This window comes from Pistacia vera, unplaced genomic scaffold, assembly GCF_008641045.1.
Source record: "Pistacia vera cultivar Batoury unplaced genomic scaffold, PisVer_v2 Contig944, whole genome shotgun sequence".
Taxonomy (NCBI): Eukaryota; Viridiplantae; Streptophyta; class Magnoliopsida; order Sapindales; family Anacardiaceae; genus Pistacia; species Pistacia vera.
Window position 1 is genome coordinate 568,854 of NW_022196828.1, and position 27,351 is coordinate 596,204.

A 27,351-nucleotide genomic window follows, 5' to 3' on the forward strand; every position below is an offset into this window, starting at 1 on the left:
GGTTAAAAATGAATAGAATTTGAATTTGGCTTTTTAAGACTTGTATTGTACTTGCTTCGCTAAATCAGTCATAACTGAAGTTATAAAAGTCGGATTGTGCTGATTCTTGAAGTGTTAAAAGTTGAGAAATAGACCTAAAACTTTTATGTTTTAGCCAAGAATCAATTCGAATTGGAAGATGAGGAAAAAATTGCTGAAAAAGTGACGAACTGTATGGCATCCACCTCCTTAATAAAAATTCCCATCTTTTTCATAATTTCTAATAAACCACTGAATAATCCTATGGTCTAAAAAAATTAATCAAAGGCACTTGTTGAAATTCCTTGTGTTTTATGAGAAGTGTAATGAATTTAATAAGAAAATATTCATGTCAAGGAGTTTTGCAAAATTGATTGATGAATTGTGCAACTGGCCTAGGGTACATGTTAAATGAATGAATAGTATGATTGAGCGTGGGAGATGTTATCCCATATGTTTGCATTCATAACGGTAATGCATATAGCTTATTTAGTTGACTTATGAAAAAAATTATGAAATGTTAATGAATGAATTCCATGAGTTTCTTGAGGTGTAAACCAAGATTAGAGGAATGAAATCTTTGTGAAAACCATGAGTCCTTTGAGGTGACGACCAAGAAAAAGGAAATTGTTCAAATGAATCCGATCAGATAATAAAGACTAATGAAAAGGTCAAGTACAAAGACAAAAGAAATAAGCATGCCATGTTTATGAATACTGCATAAGTCATATATGTTCTATGTTCTATGTTATATTATGTATGGTTATTTTATGACTTATGTTCATGAGCTAAGTCCAAAGTGTATGACATGTTTTATGAACTTGGTAATGTCAATGAATGAAGGTCATGTCTTGTATGTAGGTAAAGTCTTGAGTAATATGCTTGTATAATGAAATTTGATAGTTTATAAATGACCATATTCCCTTACTGAGCAATTAGTGCTCACCCTACGAAATTTTTAAAATGTTTTGCAGGTAAGGATTAAAGCTTGAAGCTGGGAGAGGCTACTGGGGAATGACATGCGCATGAAGGAATGCTTTTGCTATGTTTTGTGTTTTGGTGTAAAATAACATCAAATGGTTTTTGGTTTATGGATATTGAAGTAAATATGTTTAAAAAAAAAAACAAAGACAAAACAAACAAAAGTATAGGTTTTGAAACAAACTCATTTCCTAGGTGTGTCTTTTCTAGGTTCTCAATGGCCAAGGGATACCTAGGAAATACTCGGCTAGGGAAGGGTTTTACAAACTATCAGATGGAAAGAATAAACCTAAACTAGGAGCACATTTTATATATTTGACAATCTTCAAGGCTACTTGCATATGGGATTCTTTAAGAGCATGCATAAACTGACTTAATAAACTCACTGAATAACTCAAGTCTAGTCAAGTTAAATTTCAACTTGTACACCCATTTATATCCAATTGGATTTTCACCAGAAAGCAAATGAACTAATGACTAAGTGTGATTGTCCTCTAAAGCCTTTATCTCCTTTGACATAGCCTCAACCCATTTAGGATCTTTGGAAGCTTGGTAGAAGCTGGTAGGTTTAGTTAAGGAGGAGTTTTGCTAAGACAAACTTGATACTTGGGTGAAAGGTGTGTATAAGTGAGACAATCTGATATTGGATATTTCACAAAATGAGTTTGTGAGGAAGAGGAAAGTGTGGGACAATGAAAATCAGTAGTCCATATAGGTGGCTTTGTAAGTCTGTTTGATTTTCTTAAAGGTGCAGGATTAGATTGGATTAAGGTTTCAGGTTCAACAAGATTAGATTGGCTTAATGTTTCAGATTCAGCAAGAGGATTTGGTACAGATGGTGAAGTAGATGGTGAAGGATTAAAGACCACAACTGATTCAGTATTAAGATGCATATGAGATTGTCCAGGATGTAAAGAAATACCAGATGAATCTACATCTAAAAATGAATCTAAAGGAAAAATAGACACATCCGAGACTGACCATTTGAAAGGAAAAATATGTCCATAGAAGATTACATCCCTAGTAACCTGGACAGTATGAGTTTGCAAATTATGAAGTAAGTACCCTTTTTTATCTAAAAAATATCCTACAAACACACATGGAGTAGACCTAGGAGAAAATTTATCCTTTGGTGTAAAAATAGTAGAGTGAGCTAGACAACCAAAAACTCTCAAATGTGCTAGTGAAGGAGGCTTGCCAAAATACTTTTCAAATGGGGAAAGACACAGGAGTTGGTATTCTATTTATTAAATAAACTATGTATGAACACAATATCCCCAAAGAGAATGTGGTAAGTGGGACTGAAATTTTAAAGCTCTAGCCACTTGTAAAATATGCATATGTTTCCTTTCCACAACTCTATTTTGTTGTGGAGAATAAGCACATGAACTTTGGTGTTGAATACCTAATTCTAGCAATAAATTTTGACAATTTTCATTGAAAAATTCCAGGCCATTATCAGATCTAATGCATTTTGGTGTAAAATGAAACTGATTTTTAACCATAATCAAGAAATGTTTGAGTATTTGAAACACATCAGATTTGAATTGCATAAAAAACAACCATGTCACTCTAGTACAATCATCCACAATTGTAAGAAAGAACCTAACATTACCGTAAGTAGGTACCTTATAAGGTCCCCATACATCTAGATGTACAGGATCAAAAGCATGTTGTGAAATGGTTTGACTTAATGGAAAAGGTATTCTAGTTTCTTTGTCAATGGACAAACTGAACAATGAGAAGCATTATCGACTAACAAAGTTTTATTTATCTATTTAAGAACAAGATTTGGTACATGACTCAATCTTTGATGCCAAATACGAAAATCAGAATGTGAACTAGAAAAAACAGATTTTGTGCTAGGACTTGAACCTTTATTTACTACTGTATTACAAACCGCATTTAAGGAAAGCATTTTGGCAAGTTCATGAACATCAAAGTTGTGTGATAAAGGTTGTGTAAAAGCCACATGAAAGTACAAGCCTTGGAATTTTTTACCAATCCCCTTCAACTTGCCACTCCATAGGTCTTGGATTAAGCAAATGTCAGGGTAAAATGTGAACACAATTATTAGATGAAGTAAATTTTGAAACTTAAAATAGGTTATACTTGAAATTGGGTAAATGCAATACATGATCAAGATTAATTTTGTCATCCAGTTTAACATAACCAGTGTGTGTAATCCTAGTTTTGGTTTCATTGGGTAAGCCAACATACATATTTAGGCAGGAATCCATTTCAACAGGAGAATTTAGACTAGACAATCTACTGGTCATGTGATCAGTTGCCCCTGAGTCTATTATCCAGCTATCAGTTTCATTTAAGCAAGATAACAGTGATGTTGTATTACCTGCTATGTTTCCTGAAGCTGACATATTTTCCTTGCCAAGCATCTGGAGAAGCTGAGAGTATTGTTCAGTCGAGAGAATAGTTCCAATAGACCCTTTTGATGAATCCACATGAGTATTAGAAGTAGGAGTTGCTTGAACAACAGATTGCACTTCATTTGCCAATGATTTGTTTTCGGATCCATTCATTCTCCCTTTATGATCTATTGGATATCCATGGATTTTGTAACATGTATCACATTTATGCCTTGGTAGATGATAGAAGTCACATTCTATGTAAGGCTTCTTGCCTTTGTATTTTGGATTGTGATTTTGCCCCTTCTACGGGTTCTAAGCATACAAGGCAGTGGTCACATCTGAACCAACATTGGCCCCTATCGAAATCCTTTGGCTTTCATCTTGTTTAACAACCGAGTAAGCTTGCTTTACTGAAGGCAATGGCGACATTAGCAATATCTGACTTCTTACCATGGAGTAAGTGTCATTGAGCCCCATCAAAAACTGCAACAATTTCTGTTGATTTAGGTGATTAAGGTACGCTTTGGCCGCTACACTGTCTAGTTGTGGTAAGCTGATCAACGAACTCAATTCATCCCATAAAAATTTCAGCTTGTTATAATAGATCGCCACAGACATGGTACCTTGTGTAAGATTAACAATCTCCCTCTGTATTCCATAGATTCTGGTTCCACTGATCTTATGGTACTGCTCTTGGAGATCCTGCATGTGCACTGGTGGAGTAAACTATTCCATTGAAAATCTCTTTCGAAACGGTGTTGAAGATCCAAGCCAGTACTAGTGAATTACATCTTTCCCATTACGCACCCAAAGTTAAATCTGTTGGCTTCTTGCATGAACCATCGACAAACCCCAATTTATTCTTGGCTCAAAGTGATACTGTCATACCCTACTCATGATGCCATAATTATCGGTGCCTGTGAGTTGCTCTGTTACTAATACAGATCCTGGAGTATCCGATGAGTGGATATACAATTGTGAGTTTGAATCTGTAGGATTCATTGCCATTTCACTACTAGAATTCACCATTTCGTGTAATTACTTGAAAGATAACAGAGAAGAAGCAAATTCGTAAAGAAAAAACTAAGTATGAATCAAACTGAGTTAATCGTCATACTAACCAAGACTAAGCAAAACCAAAATCAAGCAAACCGTCGAACAAACAAAATCAAGCAAACCGTCAAACAAATTGAGCTAACAGATCGAACAAACCGTCGAATATTGATCCAGCAGATCTTCAATCAAGCAAATCATCGAACATGAGCTAGTCTGAACTTAGTCGAACAAATCAAATGAATCAAACAAGATCCAAGAACAAATTTAGCAATTCTTCTTCTGCAGATTCAGGAAATAAACCTATTGCTCTGATACCATAATAGATTTTGTGTAGTGAGAGATTAGAGAGAGATTTGGGAAAAGAGAATCTTCATTAGAGATCGAAGAAAAGTACATTCTGTAGTTTTTACATCCAGCTTTAGTATAAACTTCACTCTAGTAACTAACTCAAGTAACAATCTTTACTAGCTTCAACTAACTATAGTTACAACTCTTTTACACCAGCTAAATTAGTCAAACCAACTAAAACTTCCCTTTGACTATTCAGTCAACATTGGATTGATATGCTGAGCTGGACTACTAAAGTTGAGCTGGAATTCTGAAGTTGAATGAAGCTTCAATACGTCTACATCTTCCAAATCCCAGTAACATGCCAAGGGCATGTTTGTTCTTATTGCATTCTCAAACTCAATGCCAAACTTTGCGTACTTTTTATATTGTTTTACGGATTTGTTTTTCAAAGACAAAAAAAAATATATAATTTTTTTTTGCAAAAATTGCGATTGTTCCATTTTTTTAACGAAAATATTCTGAGAGTGAGGGAGAGATTTTCTAAATAACAAACTTTATTGGGTTGTTAAAATTAAAATAATAATAATGATTTGTGAACCTTCTTTTTCCATGCCAATTGCCATCCAGGACGTACTCGTAGTCGGGAAGCTCTTGAGATAGACCATTAAATGGGCCTAACTCGTTTGAAAATACCCACTGTTTTGGCTGCATATACTATGAGTATGGGCTATCATCATTTACTAGAAAAGGAAAGTACTTTTTAGCCCTTACACAATTATGAGGACAATAATATTAGAGGTACAAATAAATCTTACAAAGATTTTTGTACTGTAGTAGAAAATGAACGAAAGTGTAAATATAAAAAAAGTCAAACTCATCATATTGACTCCTCTATTCATTTCCTGTCACATCATTTGTACATAAATATTAGTAAAATTTCTTTGTACCTCTAGCATTATTCTTACCACTGTCATCAATTACTTAATACAATCATTCATTTTTTAATAAATAATTTTTTACCCCACTTAATAGTTAATATCGAAAATATCTTTAAGGGGGCGTTTGGTTTAGGAATGTTAGATTACTGGGAATGTTGGATTATTAGAAATATAGATTACCTTGGAAGATTACTGTGAATCTTTAAAAAAATGTGTTTGGTTAGTTGGTGGGTATGTTATATTAATATGTTTGGTTATGGGGAATAAATTGGTGGGTATATTATTTAAATTACTAAATTGTCCCCCTTTTAAATATTAATATAAGATTATTTTTATTATTAATTTTTGAATAATTTCTTTTAACCCCCAATATTTCAGATTTAGCTAAAACACCCCCGCTTATATAAAACTTTAATTTATGATGAAATTACCCCACCTCCTGCCGCCACCGCAAACCACTGCCAGAAATCTCCGAAAGTACCTGTGAATACCTCACTGTGACGAAGAGGCTCCGATATGGCCATTTCTGGCCATATTGATGGCCGAAAACGGCCATATCAGGCCGGATCTAGCTTTTAACGACCAGATCCTTGGCCATTATCGGCCAGATCTCGCCCAGACCTGGCCATTAATGGCCAGGGATCTGGCCGTTAACGGCCAGTTCCATCAATCTGGCCCGATATGGCCGTTTTCGGCCATCAATTTGGCCGGAAATGATCATATCGAAGCCTCCCGGAGTCTCCCACCGAATCTCATTCTTTTTTGGGGACTCCGGTGATTTTCTGACGGCGGCCCATGGTGGTTGGCTCGCTGTCGGCGGTGGTGGCTGGGTGGCAGTGGTGGTGGTGGCTGGGTGGCAGTGGTGGTCTGTAAATTATTTTAAATATAAGGGCATTATTGTCCAAAATTTTGATTAAACAAGGGTAAAATTGAAATAGGATATTAATATAAATTTGTTTTAAAGTAGGGGTATTATTGTCCAAAAATTTTATTAATAAGGGATAAAATTGTAACAAAAAATGATAACCCTGGTGATCTCAGAATACCTAAGAAAATGGAGGTAATCAGATTACCTCCCATATTACCAATAGTAACCACTATTGGTATTTGAAGATTACCGGTATCTTATATTACTTAACAATCAAACATGGTAATCAAGTAATATAAGATGACATTACCCCAGTAATCCCACATAATCCCCAACCAAACGCCCCCTAAAAGACATGAAAATCTCTTCTTTGCACTCCACTCCTAACACAAATAAAACAATCTACGTTTGTTTTCCATCTTGAGTTTTCTCCTTTGCTTCTTTAATATGTTATTCCTTAAACTATATTGAACAAGTGAAATACTCAAGAGAAGAACTAAGAATATATTAAAACTTTTTCTTCTTTAGATTTAAAATAGAACAAACGTTTTTAGTGGACATGAAATTTAAATTTAGAGTTTATATAAAAAGTGAAGATTAAGGATAAAAAATAAATAAATAAATAAATATACATGTATATATAACATAAGGGTGTACTTAGAATCGATATTGTTCTTTACAACAATTTTATTCAAGGTTAAAATTGTATAAATTAAAAAAATGGAGACCATAAAAACAAAAAAGTGGGAGTAAATATCACTTGTCTTAACAAAAACAACACAAGTGAACGTGTTGTTTACAACAAATGAATTAATTAAAAAATTAAAAACCTTAACAAATCCATGTCCTCTCCAAAATGTGAAGCCTTATATTATAAAAATTATGGTGGAAATATAATGCATGAACAAAATTTTAGTGGATGATTTTTTTGTAATTAACATATTAAACATAATCTGGTTTTCATATAATTAATTAATCATGGAACAAAAGTGTCCAACATGCTTGCTTGCATTAGAAGAGAAACTTTATGTTAAATATGCTTTATACTCAATNTAAAAGACATGAAAATCTCTTCTTTGCACTCCACTCCTAACACAAATAAAACAATCTACGTTTGTTTTCCATCTTGAGTTTTCTCCTTTGCTTCTTTAATATGTTATTCCTTAAACTATATTGAACATGTGAAATACTCAGGAAAAGAACTAAGAATATATTAAAACTTTTTCTTCTTTAGATTTAAAATAGAACAAACGTTTTTAGTGGACATGAAATTTAAATTTAGAGTTTATATAAAAAGTGAAGATTAAGGATAAAAAATAAATAAATAAATAAATATACATGTATATATAACATAAGGGTGTACTTAGAATCGATATTGTTCTTTACAACAATTTTATTCAAGGTTAAAATTGTATAAATTAAAAAAATGGAGACCATAAAAACAAAAAAGTGGGAGTAAATATCACTTGTCTTAACAAAAACAACACAAGTGAACGTGTTGTTTACAACAAATGAATTAATTAAAAAATTAAAAACCTTAACAAATCCATGTCCTCTCCAAAATGTGAAGCCTTATATTATAAAAATGATGGTGGAAATATAATGCATGAACAAAATTTTAGTGGATGATTTTTTTGTAATTAACATATTAAACATAATCTGGTTTTCATATAATTAATTAATCATGGAACAAAAGTGTCCAACATGCTTGCTTGCATTAGAAGAGAAACTTTATGTTAAATATGCTTTATACTCACCTTTACGTATTTTATGGCCCATGATACCCAGTGGTGGACTCGGGATTTTTGTTAGGGGAGCCTCTGCAGCTCCGTCATTATTTACCAAACAACTAGTGAAAACTTAAAAAAATCACCAAACCTTAATAAAAAAAATAATAATACAATATTAAGAATTTGAGATAAAAGAATATACAATAACACAATATTTTCTTACTTGAATAAATCTATGAGAAGCAAAATGTTAAGTAAATGTGTTAATTACCTTCTTTTAATATTTTTATTTTTGGCTTTCAAAGATTATAATATAATTTTTTATGACTTTGATCATACATAGTCTAATTAAGCTAAAGTCAACCAAAACTTCAATTAAGTCAACGTTGCGTTGACTTTTAATATGAATTAATAAAAAAAATGAAGAATTTTCTTGGTATAAACATAGATAGTAACTCAAATTTCTTTAATAATTTTGAGCAGATAAATGATAATATTTGAAATATACGAAAGTGGTGGGTGAAAGGTAAAGAATAATGTCCTTTAAAATATAGTCAAGGTTTTAATTTGAGAAAGCGGGTTCATTCTTAAACACAAAATACAAAATAAACTCACAAAATTAATGTATTTTTTTCCTTAAAGTATAATAAAAAACCTCAAAAAAAAAAAAATTAAATCCTAAAATAAACTAAATTGAAATGAACAAATACATATACTTAAAATTAATAAAAATAGAAAACGAAGCTAATTATAAAACTTGAGTAGTGAAAATTTAATAATTTCAGTTTTTAAAAGTTTTAAGAGCAAATAACATGAGAAAGAAAATGAGAGAGTAAAAAATTTTGGAGATAAAATCATAAAAAATAGGTGGAGCCGTGGAGAAAAAGAGTAGAGAGAGTTTTAAATTTTTAATATGATGTGGGTTTGAAATATATATATTAATAACAAGTTTTTTGTGAACCTAGATATATCATATATGTATAATAGTTCTCATTTTTTTTTAAATCAAAGGATAGATTTAGATATATATATTAATTAACAATTTTTGATGGCCTGTATATGAATAAATTTTTTAAAAAATGGGAGGGTAGGGCCTACCCTCAAAGGGGCTAAATCCGGCCCTGATGATACCCACATATTTCTAGTTTTTTATTAATAATTCATATTTGAGTTATAAATCTTAGGTTATTACATTTTCAATCCATATAAAAATAAATAAAATATTGATCATGTAAAATTACTGGTTGATACTCCGATAAAAATCATCCTATATAAATTTTACGTTTATTATATAAATTTTATGTTTATTATAAACAAATTAATCTCGTTTATAATTCTTCCCTTTTAATATAGTTTAGGTTATATAGATTATCATAAATTAATATTCATGAATTTGTATCACAAATTTGTGTAAAAAATTGGTAGTGTAATAACTTGACTATTTGATATGTAATATAATTATGTCTTAAATCGTTATTATGTGTTAACGAATAAAGATTATAAAATAAAAGAAAAAAAGAAAGATAAATTTCTAGAGTTATTTTACGCATAAATTTCGCAAGGACAGATTTTTTAAATATAAAATATTTATTACGAAAGCAACAAACAGGTCCCAACCAAGATTTCGACGTGGGACAATCCTTCGTCTTACAAAAGCCCGTCTCTGGAGTCTTGATCAACTCTTTTCTTTCAGCCACAAAACGCCATTACTAACTAATCAAATTAAAATTAACTCACCAACTCAATTGAATTTAATTAATTTAAATTAAGACGAAAGCATCTTGTTCGTGCCCAATATATCCCCAACCGTCGACGCACGTTAAATCATTTGTCGCCTCTCAGGCGGGCCTGCTTCACGCCTGTAACCCTAGTCAAGTCGCGAGGTTTTTATTAACCACCGATCCGCCCTTTCTCAACGTCCAGAAAAAGCGCGATAAAGTGTTCGAAACGAAAGAGAAATTTGCAGAAAGCTAGGAACATGTGGGTTTTTTACCTGATCTCGCTGCCTTTAACCCTAGGCATGGTAATTTTAACGTTGAGGTACTTTGCTGGGCCCGAGGTTCCTCGTTACGTTCTATTCACCGTTGGATACGCCTGGTTCTGTTCTCTCTCCATCATCATCCTCGTCCCCGCCGATATTTGGACGGTACTTGATCAATTGCATGTTGTTTTTATTTAATTTTGTGCTAATTAGGGTTGCATTTTGGAAAATTCGTTGATTTTCTGTTTTGTTTGTGGATGAATTAATTGAGTTTTGGTTTAATTAGAATCGTGTATGTTTTGATCTCAATTTCGTGTGAATTCTTTGGAATGTGCACATTTGTTGATTTGGTTTTGTTAATGCTAGTCTTTGGTTACTTTTACAGACTGTATCGCATCCGCCGGATTTTAATGGTAATGGAGGCATTTCGTTCTTTTGGAGCTGGTCTTATTGGAGCACGTTTTTACTTACTTGGTATGCGATATGTAAACTTGTATACTTTACATGTAAATTTCTTTTTTGATTCGTATTTGTTCTTTTTGGGTAATTATTCTTCAAAATGGTTGGTACCTGCTTTGATATCGTTTATTATTGAAATATGTTAACGATTTTATGTGACTGCATTGGGCAGCATTGAGAACCCTTTGGTTCTCGTGACAAATTAGGTTTTTTGTCAAATGTTGTTTTGAGTAATTTTAGTGACAATATCTTGTGGTATATTAATATAGGAACTGTTTGACCAGTTGTAGTTAAAAACATAACTTGGCACTATTGACTGGATTATACATGTTATTTAATATGAACTGGAGTGAACTCACCTTGGTGTTCTTATATTTGAGGCCTGACTGATATGATCGGGATGTTTTTGATTAAGTTACTGTTTGTCTACGCTGAGTTTACAAGGAGTGAAGAACTCATGCATACACATTTACACATGTGCATCTAATGTCTTTTCCTTTGTATGTGCGTTATCACTGGATTTAGTTTTGAGTTCCTTTATCATGAAACATATTGTAATACTACATAGTTAAATGAAGGATGATGCATTGTTATATGCTAACCTTGGTGCTTTCCTTATACGATTGCTTGTCTTTTTGTTATCTCTTTAGCACATAAGTTGCTATTCATCCTTCTGCTCAGGGATGCTGCTATTTGGTTTTACGCTTATAGATGCACGTTTCCTCATTTTTTTTAAACTATTTTATCTCTAAACAGGGCTGTGGTGCCCCTTATTCAGGGTTTTGAAGATGCTGGTGACTTCACTGTGACAGAAAGATTGAAGACTAGTGTACATGTTAACTTGGTCTTTTATTTAATTGTGGGATCCATTGGCCTTTTTGGACTTATTCTTCTCATCATGATGCACAAGAATTGGTTCGTTTTCTTCGTTTTCTTAAAGTTGATTTATTTGTTGTCTGATAGGCTTTAATCCTTTTTAGCTCGCATTTCTACAAAAAAAAAATTTCTCTCATTACTATGTGTTCTCTGTAATGAGATTGCTTCATTCTTTACCAAATATGTTTGATGCACTATGAAAATGATGGATTCTAAAAATATACAGTGGATATATGGTTTTTCCTTTTCTTTCTTGTGTAATATGATGTTATATCCTGTTGTTTGATATTCAAATTGACAGGAGTGGAGATGTTCTTGGTTTTGCTATGGCATGCTCAAATACTTTTGGGCTTGTTACTGGTGCATTTCTGCTTGGTTTTGGCTTGAGTGAAATTCCCAAAAGCTATTGGAAAAATGCAGATTGGACCATCCGTCAAAAAGTGCTTTCTCATAAAATTGCCAAAATGGCTGTGAAACTTGATGATGCTCATCAAGATCTTTCAAATGCTATTGTAGTAAGTTTTTTCATTTGTATTATGCTGGATTTTCCTTTTTCCTTTATACACATCATTGTGGAAAAATATGTCTAATGTACAACTTTTTTTTTTTCTGGGCTTTAAAGGTCCAGTTTCATCTTATTTTGCCTTATCTTCAACATTTCTTGTTAATGTCTTATTCTTAGTTTTTTTTATTTGTTTCATGATCGTTCATCCAGCTAGTTTGTATTGGATATACATACAAAAGTTTCTACTTTGCAGTCAGTTCTAAATTCATTAATTATATGTAAACAAGAACTGTTGTGTTTTAGTTTTGTTTTGTGAACCATCTTATGGAACTATCCTCAAGTCCTATTGAAATTCATTTTGCTTTGGAGATCTCTATGGGTCACGCATGAATTTATAATTTTTGACTAAATAGACATGCATAGAAATTATATTGTCTACAAGTAGGTAGGTTTCTTGTCCATTGTTCATTTTATTCTCACATTTATATTTCTTTTGTTAAGTTTTATTCTTATCAAATGTAGAAAATAAGTGTTGTTTTGGCATCTACATAAAGACAATGTGGAAAATGTCAATATTGGATACACTGATAAATTGTCCAACATTACTACCATAGAGCTGAAAGGGCCAAATATTTATGGCTATATCAATAGATTTCCAGCACTTGTACTTGTTTTTGCGTTTTTAGGGAAGACATTGTCCAACTAGCTATGTTTTGGGTTCTTGTTGCCTGCAAATTATTTGGCCTTTTAGTATAGTTGTTGAGGACTTATTGATGAACAATTTGATTTATGGTGTATCAGGAAAAGTGACTCTTCCATTTTTTCTTATTTGTAAGAATTAATATGTTAGTTGTTTTACAGTTTTATTTGATTGGTGATTTATCTCAACAGGTAGCTCAAGCAACATCAAATCAAATGTCCAAGCGTGATCCTCTCAGACCTTACATGAATGTTATTGATAATATGTTGACTCAAATGGTATTACTTGTTATCAGAATTTTCAAAAAACACTAGTTCTGTCAAAGTGCTTGTTTTAATAATTTCTATTCTATTACCAGTTTAGAGAAGACCCATCTTTTAAACCACAAGGCGGCAGATTGGGGGAAAATGATATGGACTATGACACTGATGAGAAATCAATGGCAACTCTAAGGCGTCATCTTCGAGGAGCTAGAGAGGAGTATTACCGGTACAAAAGGTATATTTGATCATAAAGTTTAGTATTTGCAATGTGTTCATCAGTTCCTTGTAAATCCTTATGCCTGCTATGTCAATATTCGTTGTTTTGGTACCTTACCATGTGCTGTTGAGACTACTTGCCATCTTTAGATTTTCCTATATGTGCCTGAAAAGCAGCTGCATCATCTGTTATATTCCAAATTTCCAATTTTTTATCCTGTAGATTTGATCTACATGATGTATGACACTCGGTTGTGGTAAAGTTTGAACCTTCTACAAATTATCCTAAATTGTATATCGCTTTTCTTGCTTAAATTCTGACAAATGATGCCCTCAAATTTTGAGGGAGATTTCTATTTAATCTCTTATAGCAAAGATTTTGAAATAATTTGAAGGTAGAGAAAAAAAAAAAAGAAAAAAAGAGTAACCTTGTGTCATCTCCTCATTTTCCTTTTACTAATATTTTGCGAGGTAAAAGTGGCTTTCACTTTCTAATCACTTTTGGGATGCCTGTGATGAAATGCCTAGGGATTTATTATGTGTTGCATCTATAAAAAGTATCAGTTAAGTCTTGTTTTTAGTCATGCATTAATATGGGTGCTTTTGTTCTAACACAATACAATGTTATGGATGTACTGACATCAAAACAATGATCTGTAACTTCTTGTGCCTGAAAGTTAAATCCTCTACTGTGGATGGTCCAGTTGGTGACTGGCTTGACAGTGAAAGCTGATCTATAGTTGTGCTGGTTGCATAAACCTCCTCAGATCTCATCTAGTAATGCATATATGGTGTTTGGATACTTGAATGTGTAGAAGGGAAAAGAATGAAGTCTATCAAACATTGCTCTTGTCTCCACCAATCAACATAAAAATGGAAAACAAAACGTGCAATGTCATATAACTATATTCATGAATTCAGTTTTATGGAACAGATTCAATCATTTTGGTAATGTGAATTCGAATGTTGGTAGTGATGATCACATTTATAAATAGTATATTACTTTTATTGTGCCTGAGATGTCAATCTCTTTGTATTAAACTTTGTTTAATTCCTTTCCATGTAGAAATTTTTTCTGCTGTATGCTATTGATGTAACTTTTATGCAATTGGTCCAACAATGGCTGGTAGATAAATATCTAGTAATATTAATAACTGTCACGGCACTATTTTACTCAGCTTGATTGTATTCTTTTGATAATTTTGTATTAGTATTGCAGTGAGTATATGACCTATGTAATGGAGGCCTTAGAATTGGAAGATACAATAAGAAATTATGATCGACGCAATTCTACTAGATGGTTTGCTCCTAAACATATTCTCATAATATTTTATTTGTGTCTTTATAAATGTTCTAGTTTGCTCCCTGTCGACCTTAAATGTTTCATTGATATCATTTCAGGAAATATATTTCAAGCTTTAGACCAGTTCGAAGTGGAAAAATTGGGGCTGTCTTTGATACGATAGGTAATTGCCCAGTTTATATAGCCCGTTGTTTCTATGAAAGTGTAACTTTTCATTGCTGGATCATTGAGCATCAATGTGCAAAGAATCTCTCAGTATCTTTCAACCATTTTCAAGGATGGCCTAGTTATTATGTTTTTTAAAAGTAGAATCGTGAATTCAAAGTTGTTTTCATGCATGGATGCATAGTAGAAGGCACAATGGCCTGGTTATTATGTTACTGTATTTGCAAAGGAGGAAAGGAGCTTGAATGGCTATGAAAGGTGTAAAAGGTGATTCTGATATTGGTAGATTAGGGTTATTTTGTTTTATGTAATGTTTTACATGCTGTTATTGCTGAGAACAGTTGAAGAGAAGCTAAGAGAAAGAAGAAGAAAACTAGAGGAGAGGAACTAGGCAACCATGTCTTTAATAGGTCAAAGAGTTATTGATCTCAAACTTGCTAGGAAAGTAGAATACTTCCTTATGTAATATAGGTCTATCAAAATCCATTTGGGACTCTGTTTTGGCCAAGCAACCTATTAAATTGTATAATGGCTACCTTAAAACCCAAGAAAAGACAACTCAAGGATACTAAGTTATGATGACACCTAAATAAGTTAAAATAAATTTTATATGCAGGATTTTCTAAAAATGTGGTCTTACCTTTGAATATGAAGGACCTGAAATGCCATCAATGACCTAAAATTAAGACACAGTTAATTTGGACTACTTGGACAGTATCTCTGGAGAAGATATTGGTCTTGGTCTGTTTTTTGTTTCATATTTTGTACTCCAAAACTAAATATACCATCTGGATCCTTTCACCATGTCTGCATCAAGGCCCTATGATGAAAATTGCCATGCACACTTTTGCTGTAATTGTAATTGTAATTGTAATTGTATATACAGTTTCTTCTTTGTTTTGTAGTTTCTTACCAGTTTTAATGCTCATATGTTGGCTCTGTAATTTATTATATTTTGTGCTCTCTTGTTAATTTACTTTTGGGCAATATCTTGACCACTAGTAAACTACTTGATTATAGGTCTTCTAACGTCATCCTTGAAATAAATGGTGGTTCTTTGCAGAGTTTATTTGGAAATGTATTTTAAGAAAACAAGTTGAGAAGCTTTTAGCTATCGTATTTGGTACCATGACAGCTGCTATTCTTTTAGCAGAGGCGACACTTTTACCTAGTGGAGTTGATCTCTCTCTTTTCTCGATACTTATAAACTCTGTAAAGTCAGAAGAGGTGTTTGTTCAGGTAATTTTCTTCTGTTGCATNTCTTCTCCTCATTTTCCTTTTACTAATATTTTGCGAGGTAAAAGTGGCTTTCACTTTCTGATCACTTTTGGGATGCCTGTGATGAAATGCCTAGGGATTTATTATGTGTTGCATCTATAAAAAGTATCAGTTAAGTCTTGTTTTTAGTCATGCATTGATATGGGTGCTTTTGTTCTGGCACAATACAATGTTATGGATATACTGACATAAAAACAATGATCTGTAACTTCTTGTTCCTGAAAGTTAAATCCTCTACTGTGGATGGTCCAGTTGGTGACTGGCTTGACAGTGAAAGCTGATCTATAGTTGTGCTGGTTGCATAAACCTCCTCAGATCTCATTTAGTAATGCATAAATGGTGTTTGGATACTTGAATGTGTAGAAGGGAAAAGAATGAAGTCTATCAAACATTGGTCTCGTCTCCACCAATCAACATAAAAATGGAAAACAAAACGTGCAATGTCATATAGCAATATTCATGAATTCAGTTTTATGGAACAGATTCAATCATTTTGGTAATGTGAATTCGAATGTTGGTAGTGATGATCACATTTATAAATAGTATATTACTTTTATTGTGCCTGAGATGTCAATCTCTTTGTATTAAACTTTGTTTAATTCCTTTCCATGTAGAAATTTTTTCTGCTGTATGCTATTGATGTAACTTTTATGCAATTGGTCCAACAATGGCTGGTAGATAAATATCTAGTAATATTAATAACTGTCACGGCACTATTTTACTCAGCTTGATTGTATTCTTTTGATAATTTTGTATTAGTATTGCAGTGAGTATATGACCTATGTAATGGAGGCCTTAGAATTGGAAGATACAATAAGAAATTATGATCGACGCAATTCTACTAGATGGTTTGCTCCTAAACATATTCTCATAATATTTTATTTGTGTCTTTATAAATGTTCTAGTTTGCTCCCTGTCGACCTTAAATGCTCATTGATATCATTTCAGGAAATATATTTCAAGCTTTAGACCAGTTCGAAGTGGAAAAATTGGGGCTGTCTTTGATACGATAGGTAATTGCCCAGTTTATATAGCCCATTGTTTCTATGAAAGTGTAACTTTTCATTGCTGGATCATTGAGCATCAATGTGCAAAGAATCTCTCAGTATCTTTCAACCATTTTCAAGGATGGCCTAGTTATTATGTTTTTTAAAAGTAGAATCGTGAATTCAAAGTTGTTTTCATGCATGGATGCATAGTAGAAGGCACAATGGCCTGGTTATTATGTTACTGTATTTGCAAAGGAGGAAAGGAGCTTGAATGGCTGTGAAAGGTGTAAAAGGTGATTCTGATATTGGTAGATTAGGGTTATTTTGTTTTATGTAATGTTTTACATGCTGTTATTGCTGAGAACAGTTGAAGAGAAGCTAAGAGAAAGAAGAAGAAAACTAGAGGAGAGGAACTAGGCAACCATGTCTTTAATAGGTCAAAGAGTTATTGATCTCAAACTTGCTAGGAAAGTAGAATACTTCCTTATGTAATATAGGTCTATCAAAATCCATTTGGGACTCTGTTTTGGCCAAGCAACCTATTAAATTGTATAATGGCTACCTTAAAACCCAAGAAAAGACAACTCAAGGATACTAAGTTATGATGACACCTAAATAAGTTAAAATAAATTTTATATGCAGGATTTTCTAAAAATGTGGTCTTACCTTTGAATATGAAGGACCTGAATTGCCATCAATGACCTAAAATTAAGACACAGTTAATTTGGACTACTTGGACAGTATCTCTGGAGAAGATATTGGTCTTGGTCTGTTTTTTGTTTCATATTTTGTACTCCAAAACTAAATATACCATCTGGATCCTTTCACCATGTCTGCATCAAGGCCCTATGATGAAAATTGCCATGCACACTTTTGCTGTAATTGTAATTGTAATTGTAATTGTATATACAGTTTCTTCTTTGTTTTGTAGTTTCTTACCAGTTTTAATACTCATATGTTGGCTCTGTAATTTATTATATTTTGTGCTCTCTTGTTAATTTATTTTTGTGCAATATCTTGACCACTAGTAAACTACTTGATTATAGGTCTTCTAACGTCATCCTTGAAATAAATGGTGGTTCTTTGCAGAGTTTATTTGGAAATGTATTTTAAGAAAACAAGTTGAGAAGCTTTTAGCTATCGTATTTGGTACCATGACAGCTGCTATTCTTTTAGCAGAGGCGACACTTTTACCTAGTGGAGTTGATCTCTCTCTTTTCTCGATACTTATAAACTCTGTAAAGTCAGAAGAGGTGTTTGTTCAGGTAATTTTCTTCTGTTGCATCTTCTCTCTCTCTCTCTCTCTAAAGATACAAGTTATGAGTCATATATTATATTGCCTCTGCTGCATATTAGTGAACAGTTCTATTATCATCCAGAAGTTAATGTCATGTATCTAGGGTCTGCTGTAGGATCCATAATTGATTATGCAATTGGAAGAATATTTACCTTATTCCTAGTTTACAAGTTATGCATTTCTTATTTCAAATCTAAAACAAGTTTTCTAGGTTAAGTGTACTAACTAGACAATCAAATCTGTTGCATTTCCTTTCTGTTGCATCATTCACAGTCAATTACAGTTTCTTTTACATCGATATAGTAGTGTTAGATAATTTGCAACTAATTGAAAAATAAGTATGATAATACAGAGTTCTTGCTATTTGTTCTGTACTGAATTGATCATGAAATATACATTGAGTGTGCTTGCCTCATGATCAATATTTTACTAGTTCTTAATATATATATATATATATATATATATATGTATGTATTTTAAATTTTACTTCATGCTTACATTTGGTAAATTTTACTGTTTTTTTCTTCTTACTTTTTAACATGGATATTTGATCCAGCTATTTGCCTTTGTACCTCTGATGTATATGTGTGTCTGCACATATTATTCCTTGTTTAAAGTTGGAATGTTAATGTTTTACTCGTTGACACCTCGGCAAACAAGCTCAGTGAACTTGCTTATGATATGCTCGTAAGTGTTTCCTTATTACTCTGTGATCATAATTTGAAACTTTGCCTTATTATTTTTTCAGAGAGAAAATTTCATTCTTATGTTTCACTGCTACATTCTGTTAGGATGGTTGCTCGATATGCTCCTCCAGTTTCATACAACTTCCTCAATCTTATTAGACTTCGTGATGGGCGCAAAACTATATTTGAAGAGGTAAATTCCTCATTTATGGATTGATGCTTGTCTGTTATCTTGAACATGTAAAATCTGTCCTGACATACTAATTGATACATGCCAAGATCAGCACTCTAGCTATTGTTATGTGGGACAGTGAATGCTATTTTTTCTGATTAGATTTTTTTAAACCTTTTCTTTTTCTTGTCTTTCTTCCTATATTATTCAAGTTGTATATCACTATGTACGACAGCATGTAAAGCACCATTTTTATTTTCTTCTAGTGCTTTTTTTTCTTTCTTTTGGACATCCAAAAACTGGTCCTGCGTAGAAATTAGGGAAAAAAAAAAAAAAAAACTACTGTACAAATTGTATACCCAAGACATATTACCCCGAACCAGTATACCACTGCAAAATTAAAGGGAAAATATGAGAGTAGAAGTTTTCAATTAGATGTGTTTAATAAGTGGCTGATTTCATTTTCATAATCACAAGCTAAAAAATAATTCTTTTTCTGGTTTATACTGGAATTTCATTGGGATTTTACTAATTACTTTGATGAATAAATAAATTCTAATTGCAGCGGATGGGGAACATCGATAGTGCTGTCCCTTTTTTTGGAGAAGGATTTAACAAAATTTATCCACTTATTATGGTTATATACACCCTGTTGGTTGCGAGCAATTTTTTTGATCGTGTAATTGATTTCTTTGGGAGCTGGACGAGATTTAGATTTCAAACCGAAACGGAGGATATGGATGGATTTGATCCATCTGGATTAATTATTTTACAAAAAGGTAAGCATATACCCATTTCTTCTTGGTAGCCTATTCAATTCATTTTGATGAAAGATTACTATGCATTACTTATTATACTATGTGAATTTTAAAACAATATGTGTAGTTCTTTGCTTGTGTTGCTAAACTAATGTTTTGTGTATTGCTAATTTGATTATAATACTTTATATATATCTACATATTTTTCAGAACGATCTTGGCTTGAACAAGGGCGTAAAGTTGGTGATAATGTTGTTCCACTGGCAAGAAATTTTAACGGCACTGATATTGAGAGTGGCAGCAATAGCACAGTATGTAAACGTACTCTTTAGGAGATGGATGCAGTCCTTTCTATTTTGTTTGTTTTGAATTTCCAATCCCTTCAAATTATAGGGACAATGAGTTGGTTAGAATGATTGACATCATCATATCATTGTTATCATCTATTTTATTTCCATTGACCGAAAACTGATAATATTTAACATTCTAATTTGGAATAAATTTTTCAGGATAATGCCCTCGAAATGAAGACGACAAGAAGTTTAGTAACTGATGGTATGAAGGGAACTACTACACTGAAATCTTCAAAAGAAGAAGCTCGAAAGTACAGCACAAGCAGAGAAGCCATGAGCAACAAATATGCTGCAATGAGAGAACAGAGTAGACAATCATCTAGTACAAAACCAGCTGAGCAAAATATTGCCGCTGCTAAGGTCTCCTTGCTTAATGCAGGAAACTCTTCTGGCAACACAACTGGAGGACCAACTGGTCTTGCCTCCAAATGGGAATCAATGAAGACAGGTTTCCAAAGTTTTAGAGCAAATATAGGTGCCAAAAAGTTTCTTCCTTTACGCCAAGTACAGGAAACTACACTAATCTCTCGTGCTGACTCATCGGAGTCCCTTGATGAGATATTTCAGAGACTGAAACGGCCATCATCTTCAGACCATGAGCATGTGGATGAAGATGATGAAAATGATAATATTTCAGGCCCTGCTAGATAATGTAAAGATTTGCTCGGGCAAAAGAAACTTGCTCTTTCTAGAAACTGGGGGGAGAAGATGTACAGGTTACGAGCAGTTTAATTTGAAGCATGCACTAAAACTTTTTTCGTGGGTGAATCCTCGGATGCAACTGAAGCGGGGGGATAATGTTCTGCTACAGTAAGACTGCATATCTATCAACAAATTAAAGACTTCAGATGCTAGAAAAGGGTAATTTGAAAAAGCTACGTTCATAGTTCATACAAAGGAAATTTTGGGAAAACTATAAGTTGTATCATTGAACAACACTTTGGCAGACGCTCCCCTTGCTGGGTAGCTGATTCTGGCAACACAATGAATTCTATAGAAAAATATTTTTATGGAAAATTTTATTACATTTCATTGTTTATATTTTATAAGTGGGTGCATTGAACCAAATACATCTGAACTGAATTGAAGTTTGATCGCATTCTAATTTCTATGAAATTGTAGAAAAAAAAAAACTCAAATTATTTGTCATTATAGCTAATTAACCGAATTTATTATTATTTGATTTAGGATAATACAGTACTGTTGTGGTGGTGTCCCGTAAACTTAAGTTTAATATTGTGCTCTTTATTCTGTAGTAGGACTATTCAGATAATATGTGTTTAATTCAGTTCAAAGTTCTAATGACGTATTTCCTTTTCAAGATGCAAATTTTATGTTCTATCAGCACTCAATAGTTTGTTTTTCCCCATATCAATTACCTCGCAAGCAGAAATCCAGGAAGCATAGACCCAACATTCATCATAATATCAAAAAAGAACACCATAATAAAATTATAACTGATACTTCAAGAATTAATGTAGAGATTACATTTTAAAAAACCCGAATTTCTACACAAAAACCTACTTGTTATAACCTCTCTCTCACAGTCCTTGAATCCATCAAAACCCCCTTCTTCTTCTCCAAATGAAGCAACTTCGACCAAAACCCTTTCTTCTTCTTCACATTCTTAACCTCTCCCATAAAGTTTCTTGGAGCGAAAGCAATTGATCTACTTTTTTTCAACCCATTACCAACACTCCACATCAAGGATGTCGACCCCATCACCTCCGAAACGTTTCGATGATGCCTGGAACGCACCGCAGATGGAGGTGAGACGCCATTCGACGGTGAAGAACAAGTCGAAGAATAAGGTGCAGCAACAATTTCAATCTTCTTCTTCTGTAAGAGAGACAGCCTTTCTCTTAGACAGAATGGACAAACCCCTTCGAGTTGTTTGTGGTTTTTATGCTTCCTGCAAGTCTCTTCTGACTCTGAACAACCCATTTGGATTTCTCTGAAATTGAACTAGTATGACTATTGAAACTGTTGATATTATTTGCTTATGTAACTGCTCATGGAGGCGTTGATGTTGTATATAAAGAAGACAAATTGCATAAAACAATGTACGTGGTTCCACGAAGGATCCTTCTCTCGGAGACTCTTCCTATTTTCACATTCTCGTCACATTTCTATTCTCACAGCCAATCTATGTATGATGATTGATGAAAGATTTGTTTGTTGCCAAGTGGAGGGGTGGGATGCGGGTTGGCGTAGGGCGTGGAAAGAATATATGGTTTATCGAGCCACGTTGTATTGAATTTTTCAGCAAATAAAAATAAAAAAAATGGGCGCACGAGGATAGGATTTTCTTTAATTGATGTACATGCGTGCACATTGAGACTTGAGTTTCCAAATTATCACTTAAAGATTTTTTATTTAATTTGTTTGGGTATGAAAATAAGTGGGAGGCAATTAATCCAATTCTGAATATGTAAATATTATTTATGCATAAAGAATAAATGAAGAATATTTATCTTCTACAGTTTTGCCGATCTTACTTGTTTATTTTTATTCTTCTCATAATTTTAAAAATTATCTTCACACGTGAGGGTGTAGGGAAGAGGGAAGACCAAAGAATATTTAGTGTCCGTACATTGACATGGGACTATTGGAAAAGAGAGCAAATTGTATGTTTTGCTAGGATGAAATGGGACAAACTTTTTTATTTACGAGCCCATCCGGGGTTGTTATACACACACATATTTAATTAATTTAAGGACCGTGGCCCTTCCATAAAGTTACCTATCCCGCCACTCCTTTCATGGTCATTAACATCAACACTCATCCAATGGTGGGGATGACAAAACCGTGGAGTGGACGAATTTAATTGATAGGCTGCCGAGTTCTAGGCTGCCGATAAGTTCATAAATTTTAACCCTTATATATATATATATAGTGTTTATGCTAAATGTTACAAATAAACTATAAATATAATAAGTGATTCTAAGATGATTTAAACTCAAAAAATTAATAAAATAAACAAACCTTCTTAACTATTTAACAAACTCATTAATACTTAATTTCTTTTCAAGCTCCGATATTAATTGAAATTATTATAAAAATATCATTTACAAATATTTAATAACTCATTTCAAGATTATGTGTCTCTAATATTTTTTTGTTATTTTTTCCAAAATTTTTGTTAAGAAACCCACCATTTATTTTGTCTCTAGGATTAAATTTCAGTTGCCATTTTTTTAAAAGTTAAATTTTGATGCAGTCTTTAAAATCTTTTTAAGTATTAGGTTTTTGCATGATTTTTTCTTTTCACTAAGAGAACAAATAACAAAAGACAAAACAAAATAAAATCTGGCTAAAGAATAATTAAAACTTACCTTTTATGATTATGGTCTTTCGTTAACTGAAATCATCTCTTATCACTTCATTTTGGAATAATTTTAATTTTAAAAACAAAAATTCAACCATGTAAAGGGGTTTGGTTTTAAAAAATAAAGAGTTTTTTTTTTTTTTTTTAAATAGTTGGAGTGTTTTAAAACATTAAATACTTTTTTTGTAATTACAAATGTTAAAAATATATAGTTTTGTAAAGGGATGAAGTGGGGTTTATATAACACCACTCAATGAAAAGGCAAATNTCTCTAGGATTAAATTTCAGTTGCCATTTTTTTAAAAGTTAAATTTTGATGCAGTCTTTAAAATCTTTTTAAGTATTAGGTTTTTGCATGATTTTTTCTTTTCACTAAGAGAACAAATAACAAAAGACAAAACAAAATAAAATCTGGCTAAAGAATAATTAAAACTTACCTTTTATGATTATGGTCTTTCGTTAACTGAAATCATCTCTTATCACTTCATTTTGGAATAATTTTAATTTTAAAAACAAAAATTCAACCATGTAAAGGGGTTTGGTTTTAAAAAATAAAGAGTTTTTTTTTTTTTTTTTAAATAGTTGGAGTGTTTTAAAACATTAAATACTTTTTTTGTAATTACAAATGTTAAAAATATATAGTTTTGTAAAGGGATGAAGTGGGGTTTATATAACACCACTCAATGAAAAGGCACATTATTTATTTTGGGTAAAAAAAGTATCTATTGTATACTAACTTATGGGCCTTTTTTATTTTTTTATTTTTGAAAAAAGTGGATCTATTAGCACCCCATTAATGGAGTAAAGAAGCTCACTTTTTAATAAATTTTATAATAACAAATTTATCCATATATTAAATTATTAAAACTAATTTTATTTTATATTCTTTAAAAATACTTTTGACACCCCATTATTTTCTCATAAACCCTATTTTTTTTTTTTTATGATATTCAAATCATTCTTAAAAAAAAAAAGATAATCTAATAGAGAAAAAAAAATGGGCAATAGGATATATCATGTCACAAGCAATACAAAATTCTAAATTTTAATTGTTTCACATATAGATTTATTGTTATTTTTTTCTTCAAAATATTAGTAGTTATTTTAATCTATATATTTTTTGTATAGTTTAACTGTATTATGTTTTTGAGATTATTAGTATCGATTTTTTTTTTTTTTTTAAGCTTTAATTTTTTATGAACTTTCAATTTATTTTAGGAATAATGATGGTGGGGGGTATATAGTATAAGTGAAGAAAATGAAATGTTAACTCTTTTGAAATATAAATAAATAAATGGTATTTATGAAATTTATTGGGTACCATAAAAAAATATTTAATTTTAAAACTTTGAAATGGGATGTCTTAAGAAACAAGACTTCTTTGATCCATTAGTGGAGTGCCAATAGCTTCACTTTTTTAAAATTAAATACGGCTACTTTATCTTGGACTATAAATGGTGTTGCATTGATCTATAAATGGTGTTATGTAAGCCCCAAAATTAAAAAAACACACAACTTTAAATATATTTTTATTTATTTTTTTCTTCTAATCCTTTTTAACCTAGTTTTCTTCTCTATAATCATAAATAACGGGATTTCATAAAAGGTCTTCATTGATTTTTATTTTTTTTATTTGTTTAGAAAGTGAATGAAATTTCTATTCAAATAAACTAATGATTTGTAATATTTTTTAAGAACCCATAAAATTAGCAAACAAATGTAAGTAATTTAAAATAGAATTCTGTATAATTTAATGGAATAAGAAAACAAGTTTAAGTGATTTACTTGGACCAAAAGTTGTAGACAAGGTAGATGAAAACAACGCTAAAAGATTTTTGGAAGAGTTTTTAAAAAGTTGGAAACACTTGTTAACGGTATTTATATTAATAGACAATTTTGGTAATTTTGTATATACAAATTTATTTTAAATCTTAAAAAACTAATAATGGGGCTTAAAAAGAATATAGGTGAGGCTCGCACTCTTACGCCTAGGAATGACAAAAATATGGATTTACCCAATCCAATCCACATGAAGTTTTACCTGATCCAACCCATTCCATTCTTAAAATTTTGAGTGGATCTATTCGACATCGCATTATTTTAATGGACTAAAGAAACTCCATATTTTAATAAAATTTATAATGATTAATTTATTCTTTCATTAAATTATTAAAATTAACTTTAATTTCTTATTTTTTACAAAAACTATCAACACCTCACTATTATCTCATAAATCCTAATTTTTTTTAATGTTGTTTAAAGCATTCTTAGGACAAAAAGATAGTTTATAGAGGACGTAAATTTACGATGTGATATATCAAGTTATAAACAATACAAAATTTTTAATTTTTAATTCCTTCACATATAAATTTGTTGTAATTTTTTTATTCATATTATTGATAACTACTTTGTGTGTTGTTTAACCATACCATGTTCTTGGGATTATTTGTGAGGATTTTTTTTAGCTCTAATTTTTTTTAAGCTTTCAACTTAATTATCTACAATTTTATTTTAGAAATAACGATGGTAGGGGGTATATAACATAAGTGACGAGAATGAAATATTAACTCTTTTAAAATATAAAAAAAAAATGGAATGATGGGCATATATGAAATTTATGGGGAACCATAAGAAAAAAAAAATTAATTTTAAAACTTTGAATTAGGGTGTCTTAAGAAATGAGGTTTCTTTAGTACATTAGTGGGATACAAATAACTCCTCTTAAATTTTAAGAAGAATGGTTCTATTGGCCCCAAATTAGTATATTAAAGAAGCCTCATTTTTTAAACACCCTATTTAAAAAGTTTTAGAATTAAAATTTTCTCTTATGACACCCCATAAATTCCATAAATGTCTTTCATTCCATTTTTTTTTTTTAATTTTAAAAGAGTAGACATTTCATTCTCTTCACTTATGTTATATATCCCTACCATCATTATTATTATTATTATTTTTCTTTAAATATTTAGATATTCAAATTGAAAGTTCAAAAAAATAGTGGAGCTATTGGCACCTACTAATGGACTAAGAGCTTCTCCAATTGTGCTCTTTATTTTGAAGAGTATCTTTCTTATAAAGAGCATCTTTATTAATTTTTAAATATAAATAATACAATTTTTATTCAAATATAATATACTCTTTAAATTTAATGAAGATATTCTTTATTTTCAAGAAATAGACTTAATTGGAGAGAGAAATAATAAATAAAGTGCATAGAAAGTTGTAGTCTATTAATTAAAATTAGGATAGTGAGTGAAATTTGACTCTCTAGATGTGGAGAGTCAAACTCACTCTTTAATTTATATTTTAAAGATAAAGAGTTTGTTGGACCTCTTGTTTTTATGGATAAATTCTTTATAATAAAGAGTTTAGGTCATATAAAGAGTCTTTTGGAGATGCTCTAACGAAACCATATTTCAAAGTTTTAAAATTAATTTTTTTTTCTTATAGCACCCTATAAATTCCATAAATATTTTTTATTACATTTTTTTTAATATTTTAAAAGAGTAAACATTTCATTCCCTTCTCTTATGCTATATATCACTAAAATAAAATTTTATATAATTGAATTGAAAGTTAAAAGAAAATTAAAGCTAAAAAAAAATCTTACAAATAAATCCCAATAACATAATACAAGTAAATAACACAAAAAATATGTAGATTAAATAGATACCAATACTTTGAAAAAAAATAAAACAATAAATTTATATGTGAAACAATTAAAAATTTCTAGTTTTGTGTTGCATGTAACCTGACATATCCTATTGCAAA

The 27,351-nt window shown here is 31.4% G+C and overlaps 3 protein-coding genes across 3 annotated transcripts; 1 reads left to right on the top strand and 2 right to left on the bottom strand.

Annotated features, from left to right (window-relative positions):
• Window positions 1-3,680: 3,680 nt before the first annotated feature.
• Window positions 3,681-4,397, bottom strand: LOC116120755. The gene is made up of 2 exons (XM_031406723.1): window positions 4,257-4,397; window positions 3,681-4,070 (listed from the first exon to the last, which is right to left on the bottom strand). The coding sequence occupies exons 1-2, from the start codon at window positions 4,395-4,397 to the stop codon at window positions 3,681-3,683; spliced, it is 531 nt and encodes a 176-aa protein (XP_031262583.1).
• Window positions 4,398-9,935: 5,538 nt separating this feature from the next.
• Window positions 9,936-21,334, top strand: LOC116120762 (LMBR1 domain-containing protein 2 homolog A). The gene is made up of 14 exons (XM_031406730.1): window positions 9,936-10,397; window positions 10,618-10,706; window positions 11,448-11,606; window positions 11,869-12,082; window positions 12,964-13,050; window positions 13,131-13,270; window positions 14,471-14,551; window positions 14,653-14,717; window positions 15,783-15,958; window positions 18,840-18,970; window positions 19,075-19,162; window positions 19,707-19,920; window positions 20,110-20,210; window positions 20,409-21,334. The coding sequence occupies exons 1-14, from the start codon at window positions 10,230-10,232 to the stop codon at window positions 20,901-20,903; spliced, it is 2,208 nt and encodes a 735-aa protein (XP_031262590.1). The 5' UTR covers window positions 9,936-10,229; the 3' UTR covers window positions 20,904-21,334.
• Window positions 21,335-21,696: 362 nt separating this feature from the next.
• LOC116120749 lies at window positions 21,697-22,261 on the bottom strand. Its single transcript, XM_031406717.1, has one exon. It carries the CDS (start codon window positions 22,194-22,196, stop codon window positions 21,780-21,782), a length of 417 nt encoding a protein of 138 aa, XP_031262577.1. The 5' UTR covers window positions 22,197-22,261; the 3' UTR covers window positions 21,697-21,779.
• Window positions 22,262-27,351: the final 5,090 nt, after the last annotated feature.

Coding starts and splice junctions, on each gene's coding strand:
- LOC116120755 (XM_031406723.1), bottom strand. CDS start 4,397: ATGGTGAATTCTAGTAGTGAAATGGCAATGAATCCTACAGATTCAAAC. Junction 4,071..4,256: donor ATTATGGCATCATGAGTAGG/GTATGACAGTAT, acceptor GTGCACATGCAG/GATCTCCAAGAGCAGTACCA.
- LOC116120762 (XM_031406730.1), top strand. CDS start 10,230: ATGTGGGTTTTTTACCTGATCTCGCTGCCTTTAACCCTAGGCATGGTA. Junction 10,398..10,617: donor TCCCCGCCGATATTTGGACG/GTACTTGATCAA, acceptor TTACTTTTACAG/ACTGTATCGCATCCGCCGGA. Junction 19,163..19,706: donor GCAAAACTATATTTGAAGAG/GTAAATTCCTCA, acceptor TTCTAATTGCAG/CGGATGGGGAACATCGATAG.
- LOC116120749 (XM_031406717.1), bottom strand. CDS start 22,196: ATGGGTTGTTCAGAGTCAGAAGAGACTTGCAGGAAGCATAAAAACCAC.